General features: G+C 42.8%; 1 protein-coding gene across 2 annotated transcripts; it reads left to right on the top strand.

Moving 5' to 3' along the window:
- The first annotated feature begins 908 nt into the window (after positions 1-908).
- LOC113151217 (protocadherin-1-like) lies at positions 909-22,671 on the top strand. Of its 2 annotated transcripts, none has more exons than XM_026344126.1 (3): positions 909-1,596; positions 13,124-13,955; positions 18,522-22,671. In XM_026344126.1, exons 2-3 carry the CDS (start codon positions 13,146-13,148, stop codon positions 20,769-20,771), a joined length of 3,060 nt encoding a protein of 1,019 aa, XP_026199911.1. In that variant the 5' UTR covers positions 909-1,596; positions 13,124-13,145; the 3' UTR covers positions 20,772-22,671. The 2 variants fall into 2 exon arrangements, with proteins under 2 accessions (XP_026199911.1, XP_026199912.1); XM_026344127.1 differs by lacking the exon at positions 909-1,596 and adding an exon at positions 7,752-7,869.
- The last annotated feature ends 1,951 nt before the right edge of the window (positions 22,672-24,622 follow it).

The following is a 24,622-nucleotide window of genomic DNA, read 5'->3' on the forward strand; positions in this document are numbered from 1 at the left end:
AATCTGCTTACAGTCTCATCCCCTCATAAAACATCACATATTCTCAAACATGCTGTTAAATATATTTTATATATCTGAAAAAGGTTGGAAACAACATTAAAACAACAGCTGTGGACAGTTGTAAATCACAGTGTCAGAGTGTTTTTAACTCTTTTCATGATGCACGTGGATTCACTCCCTGAACCTGAAGCGGGCTCAGACTAAACCCTGGTCCACGTGTGTCGGTGGAGCCTCCATCACACAGCAGTAATAGCAGCAGGGCTGCAGGATAAAGCTCCAGTCTCCATTTTGTTCCGTTTCCTCTGCTCATTCTGCTCCAAAGCGGCGGGAAAAACCTGGGCTCGAGCTCTGCCTCGCTCACGTGCCGATTCTCACCTGTAGGTGGCGCTCAGAGCGCGAGAGACGGCGGCTCCGAGCCTCTCCGGTCCGGACGCAGCAGAGAGGGAGAGAGGGAGAGGCAGAGAGAGCTAGAGGCTGAATGGAAGAGAGGGAGAGGTGCTGTTCCCCCAGAAAAGACAGCTTCCAAACATGAGATGGAGAAAAAGACACAGACTCCGAGTTGTCTGCTGTTCTGAGTCATGTGTGTGACCGGAGCTCGGACCTGTGGCTCCGAGCTGCTGCCGCCACACACACATGGAACAAGATGCTCACAGCTCGACTGGTGACAGCGGCAGGTAGGAAAAGTCCTGTTTCACTAAATAATTCATCCAAATAAGACAAAATGGGGGAAATCCACAGTTTGTCGGGTGGATGCTCGCTCCGCCTCCTCTATAGTGTATAGAGCCCGTATGGGGGAGGACGGGGGAGGCTGGGGGGAGGAGGCGAGAGGGAGACCGAGAGAGAGGGAGAGAGAGAGAGAGAGGGAGGGGGAGAGAGAGAGGGGAGGGAGGGAAGCGCCAGCGCAGCCGTCTGGATTCACTCCACTTTCTGCTCACACACTGAACAGCCGCGCGTCCTGCTCCGTGCTGGACCGGGAGGCGGACTGAGTTTGAGGCGGCAGAGCTGCGACCGCGCGTCGGGCTGGAAACTAACCTGACCACTGACACTGGCAACTCCCGGACCTGGCCTTTCTAGCTTGGGTGATTTTTAAGCGTTTTTTCCATCTTTTGCTGCACTGTCCCGGTGCTCCGTCCGCTGACACCACCTCCACCCCGCTGCCTCCCCAAACGCGCCATCAGCGGAGGATGCTGCTGCTGCCGCTGTCGGTGCACACCGCCCGATAGTGACGCTGGCCACGGAGTAGCAGTGAGTGAGTGACCCCTGTCCGGACGGGTCTTCCCAGGGCTGGGCTCCAGGCTCCAGCCGTTCCCCTGGTGAGAGGAAGGACCGCGGGTTGACGCGCAGCGCCGGTCACGACAGTAAAAAGTGGACAGAAATTGTGAGAGGAATTGGAGGAATGACTACTCCTGTCTGTCCAGCTGGATTGTTTGATTTGTTTTAAGCTCATTTTTCGTCGTTGTGGATTGTTGTTTTTTTGTTTTTTGTTTTTTCCCGGAGGTCTGGAGCGGCACCGACTCGGAGCCGAGGACGAGCCGAGCCTGTAGTCGGGCTGGAACGCTCCGAGCTGGGGAACCGCGCGGCTCTCACCCGGTCCAGGTAGGAAGTTCTCTCCACAGAACCCAACGAGTCCACACGAAATGTTCTCCCTCGATCTTTCCCATCTGGTCCGCAGGAGCCGCGTTACGCACGCGAACAGAAACAGTAGATTCACTTTATTTTTCAATTTTGCCCGAATCACCACTTGTGCCTTAATTAAATAAGATGCAGGGTGGAGATGTGAAGACACAACGTTTGAAAAGCAGTTTTTAAAACACTTGTTGGGAAATCAAACCCATTGAATATTTATATTCTAATCTCTACTGATAGATTTTCCACCTATATCATTCTACGCGGATATTGATCCGCATCGATCCCTCTGTGCTCTACATTACCTCCCTGACTGTCAGTAATAAAATACCGCTTCCCGTGGGTCACTGCTGGGTTCCTAACCTCTGTGAAATCAGACATACTACAGTAATCCAGTATAATGCATTCAGAACGGGAGTACAGTAGGATACGTGCACGGTGCATATAGTGCATATAGGGGCATCATCGTCGGAGGATTTTATGACGGCTCCATCTGAAGCTGCAAGAGTTCTGCAGGGACTCTGTGTATAGAGGGTGATATCAAATGCAGTAAAAAGCTCGACATTGTAATCAGAGGTTTGTCTTCCCACTGTAATATTAGTGCTGATCTACAGGGACTGTGGGCAGCTTAAAGCAACAAAATAACGGAGCATTCATCTGCTCATGAAGCAGTCACACAGGCGAGGAGCGGATCTCTGTCTTCAGATAGTCTCTGTTAAATCACCTGAGGCCTCCTGGGCACCTGTAGCTTCTCATTTAACACCCTCTCTCTTCATGTTTACCCCCCACTAACCACCCCAGAAATAAGCACTATGAGCTTAAGTCCACATAAAGGTGGAGTTTCAGTGTGAAGTGTGGAAGCGGACGATGAGAGCAGGTGATGTGAACACAGACCGGTGCTGAGCAAGCAGCCGTGCGTCAGCGGCAGGAATCCGGTCCGTCCGGTCTCACCGGTCGCGGACTTGCCATTCCTCCTTTCTTCTGCCGTGGTGGAGGCAGAGAAAGAGAGTGGGCGTCTGACCTGCTCTACACGATAGAGAGAGGGAGGGTGGAGGAGTTGGGTATTTACATGCAAACTGCATCAGCCTCTCCCTGACAGAGTGAGCTGGAGCAGTAAACGCTGCTGTTTGCTGGGGTCGCTTTCAACCTACGTTAGTGAACGTTGTGGGGACGTTTCCTGAGCTTTTGGAGGAGACACACATGTTTCTGTTCCCACACTTGACCTCTGACCCCATTCCTTACTTTCCCTGTCATCTCGCTCTTGTCATTTCTTGTGAGACGTGTCAGGTGAGAACACTGACTGAAACCTGGGATCCTGTCAGACGCACAGTGAACAGGATTCATGGGGTCACTTCCAGAAATCCTCCACATCTTTGTCAGATGTGGTTTGATATAAATGCAAATCTGACTCATGGATTCGACTCCAGTTAAAGATCTTTAGCTGATATTAATGTGATAAAAACAGTTTTACAAATACATAAAAGCTCGTTAAAGCCTCTGAGCGTTAGATTGTGGTTTCTGGTCACACTAGAGGTTTCTCCCCCTGCTGTATGTGGGACTTTGGCTCTCCACTGTAACATATCTTCAGATTTATTTTGCAGCAGCAGTGGCTGAAGTGGAGATACTCTCTCGGAGATTTGTGGCCAGGTTGGACTGCGGGCCCCGCTGTCACACGAGCTTGTGCCGCCGCGGTGTCGAGGGGAGAGGTCTGAGGGTTGATACTGAGCTCCGGGATTTCTCTGTGCCTCCTCTAATTTGAAAGCATATCCATCCACATTTGACCAGATCAGACAACAACAAACGTCACGGTCATCCGCGGCTCTGTGGGAGGGTGACAGGGGTGGGAGGTGGAGGATTAGTCAGCGGGGAGAGGAAGGGGATGAAAGAACAGACGAGGAGGAGGAGGTCGCACGGAGTCCGTTCTGCACATTTCTGCGTAAAAATTGGGGATCTGAGCGCGGCGCTCCGCTAATGCCCGTCATTAAAAGAGGAGCTGGAGAGTGGAAATGGGTTTGGTGTGTGAAATGGATGCACACACACACACACACACACACACACATTCACATTACTGCTCCGCAGAAAAAGGAGATGTTCCCGCTTCACATTTAAGAGTTTTCACAGCAGGTGGAGCAAAAATATGGAAACAGAAAAGTCATGGTAATAAACAGAAAGACATTATTAGAAAACAGACTCGTGGTGTGGGGGGGTACTCAGGTGTTAGGATCTTGTTACAAAGGATCCACTGTCCACTAATTATTAGTATTAATTCAGATTTAAACTATTTTAAAGGTTCCTTCAGTTTTCAGGTTATTTAACTGTCACATCACCATAGACCAGTGTCTCCAAACCTCTTTGGTCTCGAGCCTTAAAAAAACATTTGGTTTCAGTTCAACCACTAAAACCAAAATCAGGACGTGATTTAAATCAGTCATTTTCTGAAGAGTGAGGAAGTCAAAACGTCCAGAACTTTACGTGGAACCCAAATGGAGAACGGAGACTTTTCATCTCAACGTTCACTCTGTGAGGACGAACAATGTCCTGGAAGCAGATTCATTGTTCAGTCTTTTGTTTTTTTGGTTTTACCAAAGAACCAGAGGTCAGGTAACCATGCCACCTGTTCAGCTGGAATCAGTGTAGTAGTACTGACTGTGGATTCATGTCACAGAGGTTCAGATCAGCCTGGAAACGTGCTGCACTCTCTTTCTTCTATAATAAGGCAGAGAGTCACAGGGGAACAAGGGGCACGATGCTGTCGCAGTACACAGCCTACGCTACTGTGTTTAAGTGGGAGCTTTGACCTGATGGTGGTGCTAGAAAAGAGGTTTTACTATTTCTTTAATCCAAGATTTTTTCCCTTAGGGCGACTAGATGAGAGCAGGCAAACACCCACCACTCAACGTGTTTCTGACAGCCATTATATCTGATGTCATTCACTCGAGGCAACTGACATCATTTTGGTAGCTTTGATTAAAACAATAAAATGGTGGAAACAGGTTCAGCAGGTCGTCAGGATCATCAGGATTATCCTCAGGGAATCCTAAACACACACAGCTAATTTCATGTAAGTGGCTCCTGCAGACGCGCACACACTCTGCTGCAGGACGGAGGGACCGATGTCACCGTTTCCTGCCATAAACGGGACTAAAAGCACCTTCACTGAGCCAACGTTATATTGCTGTATTGATTTTTTTGGATCCGTCTGTAGAAATTGGGGTTAAACGAGTTTGATGGCTTGAAACTCACGGTCTTCTCACACTCTCGGCACCGGGTGCCATTTCACACCTTCATGCAAAAACACAGATCTGCATATTTACTGTAGATGATGCACCAACAGAATGTTTGGAAAATGAATACGCTGCATTAATAGATGATTACATTTGATAATAATTGGACCAACAGTTTCAGCCCTGACATGTTCAACTATAAATCATTTAAAGGGCTGGAATCTGTGGTAGAGTTGTGTTTCTTTTCAGTTTACTTCTTTTCTTTTCTTTTGTAGACAGATAAACGTCAGACGGAGTTTTTAAAAGTCTTCTGTAGTTGTCTCTGTGTCCTTGCTCAGGAAAGAATTTCAGAGATATGATGTTGGTTTTGAACCAATCTAAAAATCTCGGTGACTGCAGTGAAACAAAGTGAAACATAAATACCAATTTAGAAATTGTGTTTTGCTTTGTCACGCTATTCATCACTGTGGAGATAGCAGCAGTGATTTTTCACATTAGCAGACATCTTTAGTTTTAGTTTGTCCTCGTGCGCCTGTTGTAGTCCGACGTGTGGAATAAATATGTTGCAGTAGGTTTGAAACAGTGTTGTCTCATGATGAATGATCTTTACGTCCTACCAACCTGCTGTGTGTCTGCCATCCACTCCCATAATCCCCTCCTGTTCCTGCCGCTGCCAGAGGATCAGTGTGTGTGTGTGCGTGCATGTGAATCAGAGGTACAGCACATCCTGTCAATAGAAGGCCACACGTTCATCACAAGAACGCACTAAAACCAGTCATCAAACCCTTACAAGCAGTGAGTCAGCGACTACTAATGTAACGTGTCCTGTGTGACAGTGAAGTGGTAATCCTGTGGAGCCGCTTCAGGCACTCGGTGTGTTTGCGACACACAGTGGAGTCACATTCTTTTTATTGTCAACTCTGAACACCTGATCGCTCTCTGTGCTGCACACAGGCTATTGACACAAGGTGTGGACGCCAGAAACTATGACACAACCAATACTACCGGTGTGGGGATGTACAGGTGTGTTTAGGACTGAAATCTATTGGAATGAGGTCACGACTGAAGACAGCTGTTGTGTCTAATCATTGGTCTTATTACTGGGAATTATTTGTGCTGAAAAGATGAATTTCAAGTCACTTCATTGTTTAATCGTTACAATTCTCAAACGTTTACGAAGCTGTTGTAGAATAGAAATTGTGTAGAATAATTAAATGAAGAACTGACGGTTCCACTTTTGGAACAAACACAGGAAGAACCTTTATTTAGAGAAGTTTTCCTGCTCTTGGTTTAGATGCTGCCACTGATGTTTTAAACTGCGACGTTCAGCTCAGAGCTTCATCTGTGACCTGATGGTGTTTGTTTCTGATCTCGGCTGATGACTTAAAATGTGACACAGGACTGGACTGAAGTCTGAGGACGAGGACGAACCTGTTGTTGTGCTTCAAGGAAAAATGACTTGAACAGAATCAGAACTTTCTGTAATGACTTTGTCTGAAAGAGGCTGAAAGAGCTTTTCATCGCAGCCTTCAGATGTAGTTGGACCAGACGTATAAAGAATTCCCCAGCCTTAAATTCACACACACACACACACACAGGTGGTGTCAGGAGGCAGTGAAGCTTTGGCAACAGTTGGCTGCTGCATCTGAATAGGGAGGATGTGAGTGAGTGAGTGTGTGTGTACGATAATCTGGAACAAACAATAGTAGTGAATAGAGTCATTAGAGTAATCCCCTTTGTGCTGCCGAGCGGGGGGACCACACACACACACACACACACACACACACACACACACACACACACACACACACACACACTGAACTGGACTGTCCTGAGCTGAGCTCACCTCCACCATGAACATCCTGCCCTTCCGAGATCTGAAAACATCAAAGCACCTTTTGATTTTGTTCGTGTGTGTGTGTGTGTGTGTGTGTGTGTGATATTTAATTCAGGGCAGTCTCCTACTGGAGATTCAAGTTAGTGTAGTTTATATGAAGAATGCACACCTGCATATTCAAGTATGACAACACACACCTGCAAAGAAACTTCCAATACTGGTTTCCAGTTTGGAGCCCGGCCACCAGCGTGGTGTTGCCAGATTCAACTGAACAGTCGTCATATTTTAATGGTTTGTAATTGGTCTGATAATGTTCCAGTGTAATTACAGAACACATTACTGCAATTAAAAATGATACCAGGGCTTATTCAACCTTCCCTCAAACACAGATGCCTTCATTTGGTTCCTGGATTGAGTTTGTTAAGAAAAAGTGTTTCACTAATTACATGAATCGAACAGTAGCAGAATGACGAGCAGCACTATTAATGCTCTGAAACTCAGATTCTCCACATTCTAGATTTAATATCAAACTTTTCCAATGGCTCACTTGCGTCTGAGGTTGTGGATAACAAAAGAGAAATATTTGACTAATCTTTGACTTACTGTTGGGAACATTTCAGTTATGCAGCATATCTTTTACTGTAGAGTTATCGAATAAAGGATATAATATGCAGGTTAGAGTTTTTCCATTTCTGTTCCAGCCCTTTCAAAGTTTCGGTGCAGATTCCTTTGAACACAATCAACGGCACCGAAACTTTGTATAAAGAAAATAGTCTAAAATGTGATTGAAGTCTGGAATTGTGCTATTAAATAGTTTTCAATGTTGTAACTTTGACCACATGTTTAATGCTGTTTTTTAAACTTCCTCCATGTGGTATCAGAACTGAGTTGAGTTTTGAATGTGTTTGATTTGTCGATGCTGTAAAGAAAGAAAATCAGATAACAGATATGTGTTTCTGTGATTGTGTGGAGGGGGCGGGGCTTGTGTAGAATAACCAATGGGCTGCTTGTTATGAAGATAAAGGCGGTTCGACTTGATGGGACGGGCAGGGAAGCAGGATTGTTGAAAACAGTTGACTGTAGTTACAGATGCACGGTTCAACAAGAAGCACCAAGAAGTTCAGCCGTTCACGTCCTGGGATCTTTTAAATCTAGGCTCGGTCTTACCCTAACGATCCAAAGGTCAGTAGTCCAGTTTCTATGTTAGAAGCTATTTCATACAGTTCACTGGGAGTTTTCAGGAAGAGTGGAGCAGTATTCTGCAGCGTAGATTTTCAGCATGGTGATGTTGTATGCACCGTTGAGATTTGTCAAACAACATTAATTATAGCGTTCGTACGGAGGAGTGAGTCTCTCTGACATGTTTGTCTTTTTAGAGTATTGTTGACAGTGCTGTAAACTAATGAATGTAATATTAGATTTACTAGATTAGCTCATTTTATTAACGGGATGAACCAGGAACAGTTATTTAAGCCTCCGTTGATCGTGTAGGATATCTGTCTGTATGACAGAGGGTTTATTCATGTCACAGACAGTTTATCATGGTACGTAGTCATTTAGTCATTTGCTTTAGTACCAGTGTCGTTCGGGGAAGTTGAGTTACTGGTGGTATGTGATTTCCTGCTCAGTTCTAATCAGAATCCTGACTTTTAAGAGCTACTGGTGTTGGTGTTGGACCTGGAACAGTAATAAACACCTGTTAATCACATCAGGTGTTCATTTATAGACCAACTCAGTTGATGGACTACATCCTATGAACTTGTCTCTTTTATTGGTTGGTTATAGTTTTAATGTCAGTTTAAAACAAGCATTTAGTCCCTCACAGCATATCATCATACATTTCAGAAAAGCCTTTCAAAAAACAAACAAGAAGCTACAGCGAGACACAAAGTGCATTATATTTATCATGGTGGAGTACAGAGGCAGATTAATGTAGTGTAATGTAGCATCATGTCATGTAATGTATAGTAGTTAAGTTTTGTGATGCAGGTGGGACATTAATATGCAGACACACTCTGAATATCAATAGTGAGCACACAGTGGGTGGTAACAGAGCATCCAGCTGAGTGCTGCTGTGTGGACACACCCACTCTCTCTACTCGGTTTCTATAGTGAGTCTTTGTCTCTCGGTCGTTTCAGCAGCAGACACAATGACTGTGAGCAGGAGTCCAGCAGGCTAACAGTTAGTGCCTGGCTCCTTATACATGGAAATGTTACTGTCCCCAGAAACCCCTCATTGTGATTGTAATGTGAACACATCCACTCACAAAGACCCGGCCTCTCTGTCCACAAACAGACACACTCCGCCGTATGCGCACACTCATACACACACTAACAAACCCACATAGCTGGTGAGAAAGTTTTGGACTGTGGGAAAGAGACAAGCCGGACGATCTCTGGCTCACCCGGGATCGCCCCCCAGGAGACAACGCACATGAAGACACACACATACACAGCTACATGTGAACAAACATGTTAACATGAGAGTTCATGCAGATGCACAAACAGGAATTCACGGCACTTAGACTTTTTTTCCTCTCAGCTCTCTTGACATGTGACCCTGAGATTAGGTTTAGATCACAGAATTCTCACGACTCATCAGCACCGTGATTCCAAACGTTAGCGTCGACATTACAGGCCACATAATTCACATTTCACATATGAGCTGTGAGCTACGGGAAGTTAGTGACAGCAGTGGTTTCCACATTTGAGTCATGTATAATTGTGCAAGTTGTGAATTTCAGTGTTGCAGTGATGTGTTAAATTAGATTTTACCAAGTTTCAAGTAAAATTGGCATCAAATGTCTATGGGGATGAATCTTTTCTTATATTTTCTGTCAACAGGCGGCACCAGATTTTGATTTTAGACCATATTTTCAGCTGCTCGTGTTTAAGGCAACATATAAAATAAAAAGGGTTTTTGTTAAGATACTATAAAGGTTTTAGTATTGAAACACTCACCTCTAATATCAAAGTTAACAATCCAAGCTTTGGAAACTTTGGCTTTTTTAAAATCTCTTTAACTAACATCTGTTTTCATGAACTCGAGCTCTGGAGCCAAACTTTGCTGAAATCCCAGTGTTTCTATTTGAATTCGAGCAGCCGTTTCTAAAGATATCAAAGATGTCTGAATCGTGTGGAAACATGTCAAAAATGATGAACAAGAGATCCAGGATATCTGATATTTGACAGAATGATGCTGCCATAAAAACACAGAGTCTAAATTTAAATAATTCTCTCAGGGTAAACATCATAAAGAATATGTAAGTGTGTGTAAGGCAGGGAGAAAGAAGATGATTTTATCAGTTTCAAATGTGAAGAACAATATCAAAATATTCATAGAAATCCAGGATTCGAGAATCTCAACATCTGAACCTGAGGACAGTTCATTTATCTTAACCTGAGCCTGTTTTACTGTGCATATTTTACCTTGCTTCATTATTTAGGCCAACAATATTCTAAAAAGCTGCAGCACTTCCTCATTTGCTGGGTTTCCTGTTTTATATTTACCTGCTGGCAAAACATGAGGTCACCGTTTAGCAAACTCCTGCTTTCAGGAAGGAACAGTTAGGAACGTTGTCATGTAAATATTGTAAAAAAAAAAACCTGTATTCTGGAAAAACTCCGTCACCGTCACTTTCACTGAAGGTTTACAGCCAACACAGTGCAGACAGAGCATCACTATTTAGTATGTAAACATTTTAATGTCTGCAGGACAAACAATTATTATACATGTTCATTAAAATAGTTTGTGCCACTACACTGACTTAAAGGTAAATACAGAAATATGATGTATGCATGTAGAACGTGTATATTTATCATCACACCCTCACACAGTTACATTCAATCTGACTCTGTTAGTTCTAGTTTAGTGCAGACAGACTGTCGAGTTGAGGGTCACATTAGCAGACTGGACATCAGCCAGTAAACGGCATTGTTTCAGCTCCGTTTCCACAGTGATGTGTGAAAGGTCGGGCTATTTGGCAACTCCGGAGAAAAATGTGAGAAAAGAAACGCAGGCACACATACACATATTTTACACCGTTAAACACACACAGAGGTATTCACATGCACATTCACACTTGTAAACACCCCCCCGCCCCCGCATGCACAGACACACTCATTCACAGTCGCACTGAGGTAATTAGGTGTTTGTGTGTCACCGCGGGGAGCAGAGCAGCCGACACTTTGGGGGAACAGCTGGACAACAGCAACGTCAAATATTTGCTGCTTTCAGCTTCTCAGCTGCAGGGATTCTCTCCTCTCCTCAGGTTTACCGTAGATCGGTGTCTGAATATCCGAGTATTTAAACATGTCATTAACCTTTTTTTACTATTTTCTGACGTCTCTCCTAAAAGATGAAAAGATCTATTGTTAAAATAAAATAGCTCTTAAAAATTAAATTTTAAGAGCTACTGAAAGTAGTAAGTATCCTTTTTGATAACTGGTTAATTCTGTTCTTCTGCATCAAACTAGAAAAAACATTTCTTTATGGAGGTTTGTGAACAGCCCGTTCACAAACCTCGGGCCGTTTAGTGTTTATTACTGTTACTGTACCAATAGCAAACAGCTCAGTGAACAGGCTGCGTTCAAAAGAGGCATTTTCTGATTAGGGGCTGTTTGTTTGCAGGTGTCAGTGCACACGTTTTTTTAATGGTTAATGGTTACTACACACTCTCAAAGTTCAATTTATACTTATGTAAAATTGCAGGACCCCCGTTCTAATCAGCCAACACTAACTACAAAACAGAATTGATCTGTTTATTGATTTATTTAAATGAGACATTGCACATGAATCAACACAGACATTAACAGCATCAGTAAATGTGCCAGTGTTTGATCTTTGATCATCTATTCCTCATGTAACTCTAGTTTTAGCCAGTCAGAGTCTCTCTTTAGGCAGAGTTCTTGCACGGCTGCTTGTGTAAAGACAATATGTAACATTTGAGAAGTGTGGCTTCGTTACTGGAAAGAAAAGGCTTTGTAGAAGACATTTGCTTCATCTTCCAGACAGATAACATGAGCACTCACTGATTTCTAGTGCTGATTTAACAGTGGAAACGTGTGGAACAGTTTTGTTGGTATCAAGATGAATGTGTAAAAGGTTGCTTGGTGGTCAAATACCTTTATTATTGTGGTTTTATGTTGCTAGAAGAGTTCAAATAGTTGATTCACGTCATTGGATGAATGTGTACAAGGTCTGGCTTTTCTTCCTCACTGTGTGTGAGATCTAACTGACAGAAAATACAAGCATTTACTCACACACACACACAGAGTGTTCAGTAGTACACAGTAAACTCTGTGCATCGGTGTCGGAGGATGAGGAGGAGGAGGAGAGTATAGAGACTTCCTGCTTCCTGCTCAGTATGCTGGTCCATTTTGTGTGTGTGTGTGTGTGTGTGTGTGTGTGTGTGTTCCTCTTCAAATCAAGGACACACTGAGAAAAAAAGTGCTTCAGATTAACCTTGGCCACCCGGAGCTGAGAAACTCCTACAGCATAAAACACACAGTGTGTGTCTAAGATGAATTACTGCCAAGAGAGAGACGAAAGAGAAGGAGAGGTGGAGGGACAGAGGAGAAAGAAGAAAGGGTTTATATCTAAAAGAGTCTGGCTCTATAAACATCAGGTGAAAAAAGATTCCATCCAGTCACAGTGTCGAGCTTATCAGCTTGATAGAAAACAATGGTTTTCTGGAGAGAGAGCTTGAAATGTACTGGTCCTGTCTGACTTTAGACAGAATGAGACCAAATGTCAAGATTGTCTGATCATAAAAGTGAAATAATGAGTAATGTTAGACACTTACATACAAACGGTTAAGTTCTGAAATGCAAAGCATCAAGATTTAGAAAATCTTTTTTTTATTATTGACTCAGTGGCACAACACAGGGTTCTCCTATTCAACATAGCAAAGCAGCATAGGTTTAGTCTATTCTGTATGTTGGTTGCATCTAGAAATACATAAATGGTTCCATTGTTCTTTCCACACAAGTTGAAATACATCTTACTCTCTTTCCTAATCAGCATAAAAAGATCTTATAAAGTCTTAAATCTGCATTGCTGAGACGTGCAGGCGTCCTGTTCCTTCTCGCTGCCTCTCAGTATTTTTGGTGGAGTGTCGCCTGCAGCACAGCTCAGTTTGTCTTTCTGTCACGGCGGCCGACTGGCAGCAGAAGGAAGTCATCACTCTGTGCTGCTCAGCTGCTCTCTGTACACTACAGTCCAGATGCTGAAACCTCTTCACCTTCAGGTCTCGCAAATAAATAAATAGGACATGTTTAGTGGCCCAAGGAGACAAATAAGACAGAGAGAAGAGATCCAACACTGGCATAAATTTGAGAGAAGGGCAAATCTGTGGACTTTTTGTGCTGTTTTGATCCTTATGGAGGATGAGTGACTGCAGTCCTGCTAATATGTTTTTCTGTCTGTCTCTTTCAGAGTGGTGCTTTTAGGCAGAGACATGGCGGCACTGAGGTGGGAGGTTGCCTTGTTCCTGGCAGTCATCCTGCTGGTCTCCTGCAACGCCGCACCCACCGAAATCCTATATCGGGTTCCTGAGGAGCAGCCGCCCAACACGCAGATTGGCAGCCTGGCAGCGGATCAAGGCCTGCCCGACACTGGTCACCTGTACAAGCTGGAAGTCGGTTCACCATACCTGCGAGTGGACGGCAAGACTGGCGATATCTACACCACAGAGATCCCAATTGATCGTGAGACGTTGAGAGACTGCCGCAACTTGTTTGATGGTGACAAATGCTTCTTGGAGTTCGAGGTATCAATCACCGACATGGTAAAGGGCATTGGTTCGGGGCCGCGGCTGATTGAAGGCCGCATTGAAGTGCTGGACATCAACGACAACACCCCGCAGTTCTCCTCACCCATCCTCACCCTCTCCATCCCAGAGAACACGCCTATTGGCGCTCTTTTCTCCATACCCATGGCTAGTGACAGAGACTCTGGCACGAACGGTGTGGCTGAGTATTCACTGAGCACCGGTCCAGACGCCGACCAGCTCTTCACCCTGCAGGTCGCGGTGGACACGGACGAGAAGCTGCCGCAGCTGGTTGTCATGGGCAACCTGGACCGCGAGAAGAAGGACTCGTACGATTTGACCATCCGGGTGGTGGATGGCGGAAAGCCTCCGAGGGCAAGCAGTGCTCTGCTGCGGGTCACAGTCACCGACCAGAACGACAATGCTCCCAAGTTTGAGAGAAGTCACTATGAGGCTGAACTACCAGAGAACAGTCCGCTAGGACACTCTGTACTTCAGGTCAGTACACACACACACACACACACAACTGATTATTTGCATAGCACCATTTCATACTACAATTAAATGTAATTGAGAGACTGACTGGAGAGATGTATATGATAACATTTGTAACAGGGTTTTATTTTGGCTGCATCCAAAATGAGAAAAAAATCAGGTACTATGAATCTGCAAGCATAATGATAAAAGTCAGGGCTTTTTATTGTTATACCTCTAGAGTCACAGGGCCATGGATTAGAACTCAACTCTTTGAGTCCCAAAAGCACCTTTGTCTACTGTGTGCATTTGACTTCTGGTTCAATATTTACAGACACCACACTGGGCAGTACAGCTTCTAAAAAGTTAAAAAGTTAAAGTAGCCAGTTGTTATTGACAACTTTGGGGGTCAGTTGGTTAGAGATGGCTGACTATTAATGATCAGGTTTGTTTTCCAACTTTGTCAGTCCATATGTGGACTTGAACAAGAGCGATTGGATAGTGAGGATAGTGATAGTAAGATTGCCACCATCCATGCGGGAGACTGAGGGTCGAATCAAATTATTAAATTAAGTTAAGTTAAGTTATTTTCAGCAGTTACCATTAAGCCCTATACCCTCCACAGAATATGTATAGTTTGTTTAGCTGCTGTAATTATTGTGTCTGACCTGCAATTTTACAGTTCATTGCCATTAGATTAAATTAGACTTACTCCATAAAAAAATTATATTTTCATAGGTCACAGTAATGATGAAAACTAATTCAAGAATTAAGTAAAACGTTGCCACATCAATTTGCCATATGCTCCCTTAAACACTGAAAAGCAGACATCTTACAGACACCTTGTTTGCATGGTCGTATTGTTCATGGATAATTTTAAATAGTAAATCCTCACCTATAAAACAACAGGCTGCTGAGTTTCATGTGGACAATAATGTTCACACCAGGATTCAGTTCAGTCTGGATCCAGAGATTTTCTTGTCCGCCAAACACTGCAGTCGAACCTTTGGCCCTGTTGGTGATAACAGGGAGAGCTGCAGGACAACTTGGGGCAGTGACTACACATAATATGCTGCTCAATTATCCGTGCAGACAGATGGTGAAGTGGAGGTGAAGCAGGGCGTGGGATCGCTGCGTGTAGTCACATATTAGCCACTGATTCAACTTCACCTTTGAGCTCTTGGCCGAGACAGCGATACGTGATGTTGCCGTCAGCGGGCAAAGAGGGAAGGTCCAGTTTGTCTGTGCAGCATTTTCATCCTCGGCTTTCCCCTGCTCCCTTCCCTCCATGACTGCAGCGCAACCAGCCAAGCTTCCAGAGAGCCGTGCATGACTTAATCTGAGTCAGGCATGAGATTATCCACGAGGCTTATTGGTATTATTGCTGTGGATGTGCCTCATTGCATTTCAGAGAGCTGCAGAATGCATTTCACTTAACATGCGTTTGATAAGTGATGCTTTAGAGGCAGTGGGTCAGCACTGACTGACGACCCCGACCTGCTTAAATGATCCAGTGGCAGCACAGACATGTACATCTCTACATTTAGACTAAAAGCAGCACAGTCCTACATTTTTATTCTTTCAAAATCAAGCTGTCTGTTTTTAGTTCGATTTTCTACCTTCCAGCATCCACTGGTGTCACGTTGTTTCAGTAAAAGTACCAATGTCTCTTACCATTAGGTTAAAACATTTATTAAAGTCATTGAAATGATTTACTATTTATTAAGAATTTAACATTCAAAACATTTTGGGTGTAATTTGATCAGATTTCAATAAACTCTATCCCTAACCCACACATGTCATCACATTTTAATTCAAAAATGTATCTTGCACTTTTTGTGCACTGAAAAAATGTAAAAATCCTTGAGTAGAATATTAAAACTGCTACTTTAACCATAATCTAAGATTTGGGAAATGTTGTTTTTTTTGTATGACTCCATCACTTCTCCTTACCTGCCACGTTGTCCCTGCATTATGATTATCTCATTTTCAAATTAACAGAGAACAGAGATGTGTCATTATCTTTAATAGCTTATAGCATTTAAAAAAAAAAGACAATATAAAAATGTTATATTTCTATGACAACCACCTGGTTAATCAAACAAGCGGATAAATGACTTGAGGAGTCCACACTGAGCTTCCTTGTAATTCTAAGGTAATTTAGTCAACAATAAACCAGACAGGATGTTAACTGTTATTGATTATCTCTCTCTGCAATAAGTTGCAAGTCTCTGCAAGCTGATTGTCTCAGGAATAAACTAAAACCAATAGCCTCGTAGAAGGAAAAGACAAGTCTAAAGATTGATGGTTTGATTTGAAAAATTGTTGGAAGAGAGGAGACAGTAGAGGTTTGCTGTAGTAAATCAGCTAAAACATGGAGAGAATGAAATCTTTTCATTTATGCAACCAGTTGGGCTCGCTGGTTAATTGTTAACGAAGAGATAAACAGTGTTTATATTTGCTGTACGCCAGGACAGCACAGCCTTGGAGAGCAGCCAGCGCAGCCGTGGCCTCATCACTGCAGCACTGTGCTCCGGCAGCTCAACTGTTCAATACACAATTCTTAGAAGCTGTCAATAATTCACCACTGTTTGGTGATGTCTGCTGGTTAAAGCAGCATTGGAGGAAAGGAAATCAATGAGCAGGAGAAATTATAATTTCACTTTCATGCTTTCTTTAACTTTAACCTCTGTGACTTGGATCAGTGGCTTCGACCGTAACCCTAGGTGACAGTGTTTGATCAGGACAGGAAAAATAATTATTACGTGGCAGTATAAATCTAGTTACAATGAAAACCCTCCTGAATCAGTTTGCTAACCCCCTACTTTTACATGTTAATTTAAATGCTCATTTGAGATTTTCCCACATTGACAAAATCAGATATTCACACATTCTGTTTTATCCAGTTTTCGCTCTTCATTGAAGATATATGGTGTTTACACTAAGTACAATATTACAAACCCATGTTATTATCCCAGAACAACATCCCAGAAGATGTTTTTTTTTACTAATTTCATGAACCAAATGTTTAGCATTACATCACAAAAAATGACTTGAAGCATTCTCTATCATATAGTTTCAGCTTATCATTTTTTTGTCTATTTGATAAATAAAAATGTTTTTGATTGATAATTGGTGCGGCTGAAGACTAACTTTGTCCAGTGGTAACTCATCTACCTGAATGCAGCTCATGTTGTTATATGTAGTTTGTTGATCTGTACATAAATGTAAAAATGTCAAACCATTTATTTTCAAAGCATTAGAAACTTGGCATCACCACAACAATTTCTAACAGATGTACATTAGATGTCTAACAACATTACTTTTTTCTACTTTCTCTCAATTCTCAAAAAATCTCACCTCCTTTAGCAAATTTCTTTTTTTTTTTTCTTTCACAGCATTTGGAGGATTTTAGGAGATTATTTTGCTGAGTGCAAGCTTGGCTCAGATCCAGCTCTGCTTTAAAGTAATAGATGGCCTTTAAATGTAAAAACCCTAATTACATTATTGTAAATCCCAGATGAAGGCTAAAGAAATGCTGAACCAGCAGCACCTGAGACAACTAGTTCATTTGAAACCACACACAGACCTACATTTCCAAACAGCAGCCAATTAAAAAAATATATATTTAGAATAGTATTGAAACAATAAATGTATAGAAAGGTGTAGTAAGGATAAAGTCCTAAGTGATATTCTGGCCACTGCCTCTACCTCACAACTGACTAATTACATTCATTTGTTTAAGTTTGACCATATGAAGCCACATCATGGCTGATGTTGGTCTGTCCTCTCTGGTCTCCTAATGGGCCCCGAGGAGCCGGAGCTTTTCTGATAATGAGAGGAACATTAACATTCACTCATCTGCCCATTAGATGCCAATGACCCACTGCACGGCCATTAGACGCTGTTGTGTGGGTGGATGTGCTCAGCTTTGATCGTCTATTATGTTTTACACACAACAGAAAAATTCTTCTCCCTGAGGAAAACACAAAGGGCTTTGTAGTGTTGCATTAACATTAGGTCATGACTCTTTGTACATAAGTTAGAAAATCTATATAATAATAATTGAAATGTAACAGAGGTTATAATGATAATGTGTCCTGGCTTTAAAGGATTGGGTTCTACACAAAGTGGTTCAGATGTAAATATTTACATTTTATTTATAGATACATAGACGTGCACAATGAACAACGCATTCAATGTATCTGTACAGTAAAACAGTAAAATAAAAAATCATATTTTAACTTGCAGTTATAATTTTGTTTCTTCAAACAGACCTTCAGGTTTTCACAGTGTTAAAAGATTCAAGGGTTGTTGCTTAATTTTGTAATTTTCTTAAAAGAAGCCAAACACTGTTCAGAAACGTCTAGGCGAAGAGAAATGGGAATCCATGTTCACGTCAGACGTGTTTTCTTTTCATGTTTCGACTTTTGACAGTTGACTTAATTAAAATAAGAGTTTAGATTGTAACCAACAACGACCCAAACTTTGACAAAGTAATTTAACTCAACTTATTTGTGGAAATGTGTGCTTCTTGTGACACAATGTTTGTCAAAAAAATGTAAATGTAAATGTCTTTTGTTGTTGTAGGTCAGAGCCAACGATGCAGACTCAGGCACCAATGGAGAAATTGACTACAGTCTACATCAGGCATCAGAGACTGTCCAGAGGCTTCTGCGCATTGACCGCACTACTGGCATCATCTACGTTAAAGGCATGGTGGACCGAGAGGAAGAGAACTTCCTCAAGTTCTCTGTGGTGGCCAAAGATCGTGGACCCAACTCCAAAAGCTCAAAGGTCATGGTGACCATCAATGTCAAAGATCAGAATGATAACGCACCAGCCATTGAGATCCGTGGTATTGGCTTGGTGACGCACTACAACGGTGTGGCCAACATCTCTGAGGACATGCCTATTGGGACACCAGTAGCGTTAGTCCAGGTATCAGACCGTGATGAGGGGGAAAATGCAGTGGTGACATGCGTAGTTGCTGGTGATGTCCCATTTCAGCTCCGACCCGCAAGCGAGTCAGCCAATGATCGGAAGAGGAAATACTTCCTGCAGACAACTACCCTCCTGGATTATGAACGTGTTAAGGATTACAGGATTGAAATAGTCGCTGTGGATTCTGGGAATCCAGCTCTGTCAAGTACCAACTCGCTTAAGGTACAAGTCACCGACATGAATGACAACACGCCAGCCTTTTCCCCTTCAATGCTTGAGGTGGACTTTGCAGAGGGCAACCAGCCAGGGGACAAGGTGCTGGATGTAGTGGCAACAGATGCAGACAGTGGCACCAACGCAGAGCTAGCCTATAGCATCGTTGACTCTTCAGCCACCAGGCTCTTTGAGATTGACAGAAACACCGGAGAAGTTCGTGTCAAGAATCTGTTGGATCGGGAGGAGAGAGATCGTTATGAGTTCTATGTAGCAGCTGCAGACAAAGGTGTTCCTAGTAAAACTGGCACTGCTACTGTTGTAATTAATGTTCTGGATCGCAATGACAATGATCCCAAGTTTATGCTGAGTGGCTACAGCTTTTCTGTCATTGAGAACATGCCTCCCCTCAATCCTGTTGGTGTAGTAACTGTCACTGATGCAGATAAAGGTGAGAACGCCCGAGTGACATTGTTTGTGGAACCAGACAATGGGAAGTTTGTTATCCAGAACGGCACAGGAACCATTCTGTCCAGCATCTCCTTTGACCGTGAGAAGGAGAGCACTTACACCTTCCGCCTAAAGGCTGTGGATGCTGGTGAACCACCTCGTTCCTCATATGTGGGTGTGACCATCAACGTCCTTGATGAAAATGACAATGCCCCCTATGTCACCAAACCGGCCAACTCCTCCTATACATATCTGACACATGTCACCCCACCAGATACCCGTGTAGAGGTGGTAGAGGCTGAGGACATTGACTCTGGACCCAATGCTGAGCTGGTCTACACCATCACAGGTGGCAACCCATACGGCCTGTTTCACATATCACCCACCAGTGGGGAGATCACACTGGCACAGGAATTCACTGGCAAGCACAATGGGCTACATCGCCTGGTGGTGAAGGTCAGTGATAAAGGCAAACCTCCTCGCCACACCACTGCCCTGGTCCACGTCTTTGTGAATGACACCAAGTCCAATGTTTCTGTCATTGAGGCACTGGTCGGACACAGCCTCTACACACCTTTGGACAGAGACATTGCTGGAGATCCCAACTATGCCCTGGCTCAGCGCAGCAACATCCTGTATGGCAGTCTTGCAGGTATTGCTGGTGTGATTTTGGTCATTGTAGCTGTGGTGGTCATCAGACACCGGCTGCAGAAGGACACAAAGAGTGGCTACCAGGCTGGCAAGAAGGAGAGTAAGGACTTGTATGCTCCAAAACAGGGCCCCAAAAATGGCAAAGGCAAAAAGACAAAGAAGGGGAAAGCACCAAAACCTGCAAAGCCCTTGGAGGAGGATGAGGAGGCCAGCCTGCAGAAAGGCCTCAAGTTCAACCTCATCAACGAGAATGTTAATGACAGTCCCAGAATCCATCTGCCCCTTAACTACCCGCCAGGAAGCCCAGATCTGGGCCGCCACTACCGCTCCAACTCCCCTCTACCCTCTATCCAGCTTCAGCCACAGTCACCCTCTGCCTCCAAGAAGCACCAGGCTGTTCAAGACCTCCCCGCCACCAACACCTTTGTGGGAACAGGCGACAACAACTCCACTGGTTCCGACCAATATTCGGATTACAGCTACAAGGCCAATCCACCCAAATACAGCAACAAACAGGTAGGAGACTATGCAAACACGGCAATGTACCACAGGGACATCTATTGGACCAACCAGGTGTGGTAGTCTTGCTGGGACTTAAAGTATTTGGCACAGCCAACATTCTTCCACCAAAGCTGCACTGATTGCCCTGCACAGCACCCACCTTCAAATGCCTTTTATGTTTGTTTGTTTCTTTTTGCCACTATTTCTGTTCTGTTCAGATTTTGGTTTTCACCCCGATCCCACAATATTCATACCATGAAGGATTACCATGAAGGGATAGACCAAATATGGGCTTACCAGTATGCATCAGCTTTTATTTGACTGATATCTATTGACCATAACCCCAAAACGAACTCTTGCTGATTGAGAATATACGTTTGAATGTTGGAATTGTTTCTTGTTTTGTTCATTTTTCAAAATCATTCAAAAAATCTAAATGTTGGATTGTTGCAGTATTTTGCAAAATTACAACAGAAGAATCTCACAAAGTGAAGTTTTATAGCTTTTCTACAATACAAGACATGGGATTCTTTTGCTATTTATGTAGCAACTCCCCATATGGGTCTATCCTTAGTTTCTGTATATTTTTTTTATTTTGTTTTATTTGTGTTTAGCTTTACATTTTCACAGTGCGTTAAATTATGAGTTTCTCCTTTTTTATTATTCACAAGTGTTTTGAATCTGGAGTTCTTTGTTCGGCCATTGAATGGTTCACACTGACATCCTCATTAAGTCTGTGTTTTTTTTTCCTCAAGAGCTGACTCAAGGTTTAAAGCTGCTCTTTATGACCGGATCAGCGTGTTGAAGTGTGACAAAGAGTGACTGTGAATTCCTAAGTTCGGTTTTTTTTTGTACCCATTTTTATTGTTTCTTGGCTTTCTTTGGCCAGGAACTAGACTGGCTGAGCAGCACTTTAGAGTGTTTCCATCCAATTCAGACCAATTTAAGGTAATTTCAGCTTGGTCAGGGAGCCAAGCAGTGAAGAAAGAAAGGGGAAAAGAAAGGGAAGGCAGAGGAGGTTGTAAAAAGCTACTACACTATGAAGGAAAAGGTACACTAAGACTAAATAGAACCATTTCTTAACCTCTACACCTCCTGTCAGGTCAGCTGAAATACGGCTTTTAATTTTGCCGTGTTCCCAATCACCAGGGCTAAAAAGTCAATTGTTTGCACAGATTAATGGCAGGTAATTTTCCAGTCTCCAACTTTCGCCTTCTTTTACCCAGAGTGCCTTGCTCTATTCAATTTAATGTACAAATGGAGGGTGGAAATGGGGGGCCATTAACTGCGTGATTGTGACGAGCTTTCACGCCATGTCGGTTGTTTCGTTGCTTCACGTTGGTGGACTTGCGGCTGTGAAAATAAAAATGTCAGGTGCACTGTGAAATCCATGGAGACAATCACATTAAGGTGTCGTAGTGATGTTCATACTGTACATATATGTGAACAACATGTCAAATATTTTGTTTGTTTGTGCTTCTTCATCTGCTGTTTATGTTGCAACATTATTGTGTGTGTGCTCAATTAGGGCATTTCATTGTTCTCCTGCTTTTTAAGAACTTGTGCTCACCATCTAAACACCTGTACCAAAGACTCAACTGTCTGTCACACACACACACACACACATCTGCATATTCAGTTTCATCTCCATCATTCAGTACATGTGAAGCTGACGTTCAGGTTGGGTTCCCTTGTTTGGTGGTTTAGCAGAGTTTCCTGCTGGTGTTAGCAGCCTGACAGCGCTCCTGCTGGGCTAATATTTAGCCTGTTAATACTTGAGCCCGCAGGCGTCACACTTCACTTTAGTCAGATTCAAAGCCACACAGCCTCATAGCAGCTATGTTCAATCACACACCTGCCCTTTCTTGTATGTTTCTTCTCTGGGGAAATAAATGTACAGTGTTTTTCATTTTTGTTCTGTTTTATACAGCTAAAAGGAAAATTTATTTCAATAAACATGTTGCTTAAATGTTAAAGTCGAGCTCTCTTGTTGTTGAAATGAGTGGAGTTAACGGGAACAGTGGGATCTTTGCAGGTAGAGGTACAGTATTTCATTTTCCCTTCCATCTTTCTCTCACACTACAGAATAAATGCTAACAAATAGGCCTACAGAAACAATCTTTTAGAAAACAGTACGTTCTGTAAAGTGAATTATGTAATGCAGTTACTGCAACTTGGTATTATTTAGCAGTAAACATGGCTTTGTTTAATTTAAGAATGAAAATGCACTAGAAATGAGCAGACAACCTTTTTATTTAAGATTATCAGTAACCATTTTAGAAATTAGTTTTGATCAGGTGAACCAGGATTTACATTTAGTCTGCTAATATGGCCCGAGAAATATCAGGGCAGAGTTGCAGTGCTGAATGTCACTGATAGAAGTTAGAAATATTCCTCCCAACAAGTCTAAAAATGAGTCTTCTTTATATCACTGCTGCCTTCATTTATTATATCCAGTGATATAACAATAGATTGATTTCAGAGGCTATAAACACAAATAACATGCAATTGGGTAATTTTAATTTATTTTCACTTCTAGGCAAAACAAATATTATATATATATATATATATATATATATATATATATATATATATATATATATATATATATATATATATATTTTAAGTATTTGTCATTAATAAGAAAAAAATTGAAGTTCAGCAAAGCTCTTGAAATCTTTACACCAATATTTCCCTAATTTTAGGCCCGAGCAGGAAACAATGGCACAATGCCAAATATGACATTGTCACATATGGATACAGCTCTCAGTTTATTTCAATGGCTAGATTTAGAAATTATTTGGTACTTCAAATGCATCGTGACAAAAACGGAATAGTCTAGAGTTTCTCTCCACAATGCTCTGGATGAACACATCGAGCATTCTGCAGGAGTCTGCCGCTTTAAATTTGCAGCTGCCAACATCCACTCTTTGGACTTTGAACTTGCAGCAAGGACTGAGATCAAAACAACGCTGAGCAGGTGCTGAACCTTCCTGGGTCAAAGGTCAAATATCACTCAGGCACAGTTATTAGCAGCCAAGAGTAAAGAGGTCAAAGGTTAATAAGGTCACATATCCCTCTCCTCACCGAGCCCTGCCGCTGTCTACGTTCTGCATTAACAGTCAGCCAGTGTCTCCTTTGCTTTTGCGCTGACCAACTGTGCTGTCTCTATGGTAACACAATGACCTGTGTGTGTGTGTGTGTGTGTGTGTGTGTGTATTTGTGTGTGCTGACTCATAGTACTGACCGGCTCGCTCCCCTCCACCTCCTCCACCTCCCTGCTCCTTCCATCCAATCCAACACAATCCCTCCTTCTATGGAAAGCTTTGCCCTTTGAATGAAGAGGTGTGTTTGTGTGTGTGGGTGTAGGTGTGTGTGCATGTGCATTGCCTGTCATTCAGTTTATATAAGCTCTGAGTTGAGTGTTTGTTCGTATCTGCAGCATTTCAGGGTTTGCAACAGTCTGAGTTGCATATTTCCATGTAAACAATCAGAGAAAGGTCAGATGAGTGTTTCAGTTTCACTCCCATTATTAACCTTTTTTATTCTATACGGCCTCATATTGTTTAAAGATTTCTGAAAGTAAGCTGGTTATTGATCAATGAATATGAGCTTTGGGAACCAGGGATTTTAGCAAAGAGGAAACTGAAACATTCAAGCTGCAACACATTTAAAAGGTTTGGAAACAAACAGCATGTTCGAATGTTTTTCCATCTCACTCTACTTTGTTTAAGGCCACACATTTCTACTTAAATGTGCTGCTCTCAAATCATGGAGCCTATCAGCTGTCCAAAGGAGAACAGGAAGCGCCAGCGTGTTTTCACAACCACCACTTCATCCAGATCTGCATTTTGTCCCTCTGTTGTTTACTGACTTGGATTCATAATTTGTTATACACAACCAGAGAGGCTACAAGTGTTTTTTACTGCAGT

Source organism: Anabas testudineus, chromosome 9, assembly GCF_900324465.2.
Source record: "Anabas testudineus chromosome 9, fAnaTes1.2, whole genome shotgun sequence".
NCBI classification, from domain to species: Eukaryota; Metazoa; Chordata; class Actinopteri; order Anabantiformes; family Anabantidae; genus Anabas; species Anabas testudineus.